The 3,740-nt window shown below is 36.4% G+C and overlaps 1 protein-coding gene across 1 annotated transcript; it reads left to right on the top strand.

Annotated features, from left to right (window-relative positions):
* Positions 1-749: 749 nt before the first annotated feature.
* On the top strand, positions 750-1,512 carry LOC117904189 (protein SPIRAL1-like 5). The gene is made up of 2 exons (XM_034816703.1): positions 750-1,052; positions 1,146-1,512. Exons 1-2 carry the CDS (start codon positions 825-827, stop codon positions 1,218-1,220), a joined length of 303 nt encoding a protein of 100 aa, XP_034672594.1. The 5' UTR covers positions 750-824; the 3' UTR covers positions 1,221-1,512.
* Positions 1,513-3,740: the final 2,228 nt, after the last annotated feature.

The raw sequence follows: 3,740 nt of genomic DNA, 5'->3' as shown, positions 1-3,740 counted from the left end.
TATATATTCCTCCATAGAGTCATGTCAAGCATTGATTTCTTCAAATAAGGAAGTAATGACAGTGAGTGATGTTATATTTCTTGATATGTACTAGCTTTCCTTTTCAGACTGGACATAGAATTTGATGGAACTTCTAATCATGTGTGATACAAGATCCTTATCATTTGGTTTTTCTTAGAAATTAAGCTTCTTAAGGAAACTAGTCCAGCTTCCATAAGAAGGCTAGCTTTGCAGAAACTTTCAGGAATGAATGACTTCTAATTGCATTTTGCTTGAACATTTTCCTGCCTTTGGGATTATTTTTATCAGCTCTTGGGAAGAAGTCAGAAAACAAAACCTGGAGGTTGGACACAAATATCCATTGAAACTATAATAGCACCATACATAATTGAGATCATTGTACTGGGCAGTATATGGAAGTATGTCCTTAGATTAATGTTTGTGAACAAACCCCTCGGACAAATATTAATCTAATGGTAAATGATGCAGGCGAACAACCATAAAGACATTGCTGGATACATGGCCAAAGATGAGTAACTAGCTAGGGTAAATTGTTGTTAGCTGTTTGTTACAAAGGATGGAGTCATAATTTCTCTTCATTTGCATGACCATTCGGATCAATGTTCCTCTCTAGTATGAGAATTGAAATGCAACCACTGCTACAAGTTGTCAAAACTGTTCAATAATTAATGAGGATGAGGATGTGGATGTCAATTGGGCATACTGTATCTCCATGATCTAATACGCACATACATTTCCTCTACTGCTATATATTTGAGGTCTCATCCCTTCTGCCCTATCCCTAATACATGTTCTAGGCAGCCATGAGTCGGGGAGGTAGCTATGGCGGTGGGCAGAGTTCATTGGGATACCTTTTCGGGTCCGATGAGCAGCCAAGCGAGCCCCCAGTTTCACCAACGATTCAACTGCCACCTTATGGTATAGATACCATTCCAGAGAAGCCTCCAAACCGGCCTCCACCAGCCGAGAAACAAAGCAGCTCCAACAACTATCAGAGAACTCAAGGCCAGAATACAGGAAACTTCATTACAGTGAGTTGTTCACAAACTAGAGAAGCAAATGATCAAAATTCAATTGCACTTTACCATATGTATCTAGTTTTCATCTTCCACTTTATTTTTCAGGATCGCCCTTCGACAAAAGTTAGATCAGTTCCTGGTGGAGATTCATCTCTTGGGTACTTGTTTGGAGATAAGTGATGCTACAACCTCCTGAATTCTCAACCCTGAAGAAGGGATGATTACTGTACTGTGGGTTTGGATAACACGTGAAATAAGGGATTTAATTCCCAAGTGTTGGATTTGCAAGCTTTCTACTAGCATATAAAAAAGAACTTGTGTTTGTGTAATTTTCATTTAGATGCCTATAAAGATTTAGAATCTCAAAATAAAATTAAAGCTTTTTATTTGAGATTACTATCTGTACGTCTTACCGTGTAAAGAAAGCAGTTCCTCCTATCAGTGTGTGAATTTTCTAGTCGATTCCTTTCAATGATGGGTTCTGATGTTTTTTTTGTTTATGTTGAGTTTTCAAGGCAGACAAATTGGAAACCTAGTAAAACAATTAACTTAGCAGCTGGTACTTCTCCTTCCCCTTCCCCTTCTGTACTGTTCATTAGAGTCTCTTTTAACTTTCCATTTTAATTAGCTTGATTTTGATCTCTCCTTCTAAACCCCTTATTCTAGACCAGACTTGATACTTTTCTGTTTTTCCCTTCTGTGTTTCTCACTAAAGAAATTAATTATAAATATGAGATATGATCTCGGTGATTCACCGGAGCATAAAACCTAGCTACCCTTTCCATGTGTAGGTTTTATTCATTTCTTTGGCTGCTGATTAAGTTGGTTGAGCATATTTCTGAGCTTGTTCTTAGTTTTATTATTGATAAGAAACTGAACTTTTATTAATGTTGATCTCCTTTCACCCTTTCAATAGAATGGTTATATTAACTGCCTGTGATATAATTTCATGGACCATTCAATAATTGCATGCCTGATATTCTAAACTTGGTGGACTCAATTTTCATAATATTGATGGGTTTCTTTCAAGAACTTTATGTGAAAAATGGGAATAATTCCTTATTCTTTGTTAAAGAGAGATGGGGAGTTTCAGCATGTCAATGGTGAATCAATGAGACTTATCCTTGGTTAAATATTTTCTTGCTCAACGCCTGTATTTTGGCTACTTCAGTTCCCTTTTTTCTTCTTCTTCTTGTCTTCCTTGGCTTTCAACTTGAATCAGATCATGCCCAGCTCTTTAATTCTTCAGGAATTGGTCTTTCTTTACACACACTCATACTATCTTAGACATCTTTCCCTAATTATCTCTCAGTCAGTTAGTACTTCCTGATCAGCTAAGCTATACATCATCACAAATTAACCATTTCAATTCTTAATCCATCTGTTATACCCATCTCAAAATCCTGCTTGAAATAACATATATAAAAGGGAAATATGAAGTACATCCATTTATGCTTCATCAATGCAACTACCTTGTAAAATCATTGGCTTAATTTACCAGTGTACCAAAAAAGGAAATACTTATTGCAATTGTTAGTATAAGCTTTTTCATTCTTGTGTTGGAAGCTTCGTGGTATAACAAGAGAGGTAACCTTCCTTAAAAAAAGAAGGAAACACATAGAATATCCATAAACTAAGAAGCAAATATACTTAGTCTCTAACGCCCGGTTAAGATTGTCTTGGAAATTCATTCATGCATAAATCTGCTAGAAAACCATGCATTAATACATTCCATCAAAAAGAGAAGTTAGAAACTTCCACAATCCTAAAGGATAACATGCATGGAGGGTGTTGATCATTCTAACCCTGCAAGGTCATTGTTATGTGTCTTCCTTTTAAGCTATCTTGAAATAAAACCCAGATGCCTACAACCTGGAGGTAGCTTCAGCCATTCTTCAATCCAGAAATCTTACAGGATCTATCAAACTGAAAAATGGAACTGTTAAAGCTTGGGAAATCTGTGGAGTGTCCAATTAGACTTTTACAGTGGCTCTTGTACTCTCTAGTACTCCTCATCAAGAGTATGACAGATAACAACGTGTCCAATTTCCTTCAGTTATTGTCATTGAGAAAGATTTCTGTGGACTTAAAAAAGTTGGGGGAAGAAAAGCATGATGCCTTTTACCTTGTGGATTTGTTTGCGATGCAACTTCTTAAACCATATCTGAGGCTTAAACTTCAGGCATTACTGACCATTTTTTAGTGTATGCATGTTTCCTTGGTTGGTGGGACTAGAACTGGATTTAAGTAGGTTAAGGGTAAGGGTCTAAATGGTCTGCATGCTTCACTAGTGATAAACAGGTGGGTTTAGGGCTGTCTTTTAGGTGTGGGGTTTTTTTCCTTTTCAATACCCTACAAGGCATATTATAATTGATTGAACCAAACTCGTTTCAGAACAAATAATTGAAAAACAGTATAAACTGAGTGGAACCAACTTGATACTGTTGACTGAAAATATATAGACAAGGAGGCCATACTCATTGATTAATGGTTTGAATACTGAAAGTTTGAAACTTCCCAAGAGAGGAATCTTTAAAAAATGGTGCATGCCCGGACCGTAAAATCTCACCACACATTCAAAACTAATGATGTTAAGTTGAATGCCTTTCTTGGCTGTTGATGAGGTTCTTATCAATAAACCATATTAGAGTGCCATGGATAACATTTTTCCCAGTTAATGAAATAAAAGTGGTACTTGAA

This window comes from Vitis riparia, chromosome 2, assembly GCF_004353265.1.
Source record: "Vitis riparia cultivar Riparia Gloire de Montpellier isolate 1030 chromosome 2, EGFV_Vit.rip_1.0, whole genome shotgun sequence".
Lineage (NCBI taxonomy): Eukaryota > Viridiplantae > Streptophyta > Magnoliopsida > Vitales > Vitaceae > Vitis > Vitis riparia.
The sequence above is the reverse complement of the archived record's forward strand: the minus strand, read 5'-3'. Positions and strand labels throughout refer to the sequence as shown.

What these genes read in the sequence shown, in the direction of transcription:
- LOC117904189 (XM_034816703.1), top strand. Translation starts at nt 825, where the DNA reads ATGAGTCGGGGAGGTAGCTATGGCGGTGGGCAGAGTTCATTGGGATAC. An exon ending in ATACAGGAAACTTCATTACA is followed by an intron (nt 1,053 to 1,145) that starts GTGAGTTGTTCA and finishes TTTATTTTTCAG; the next exon opens with GATCGCCCTTCGACAAAAGT.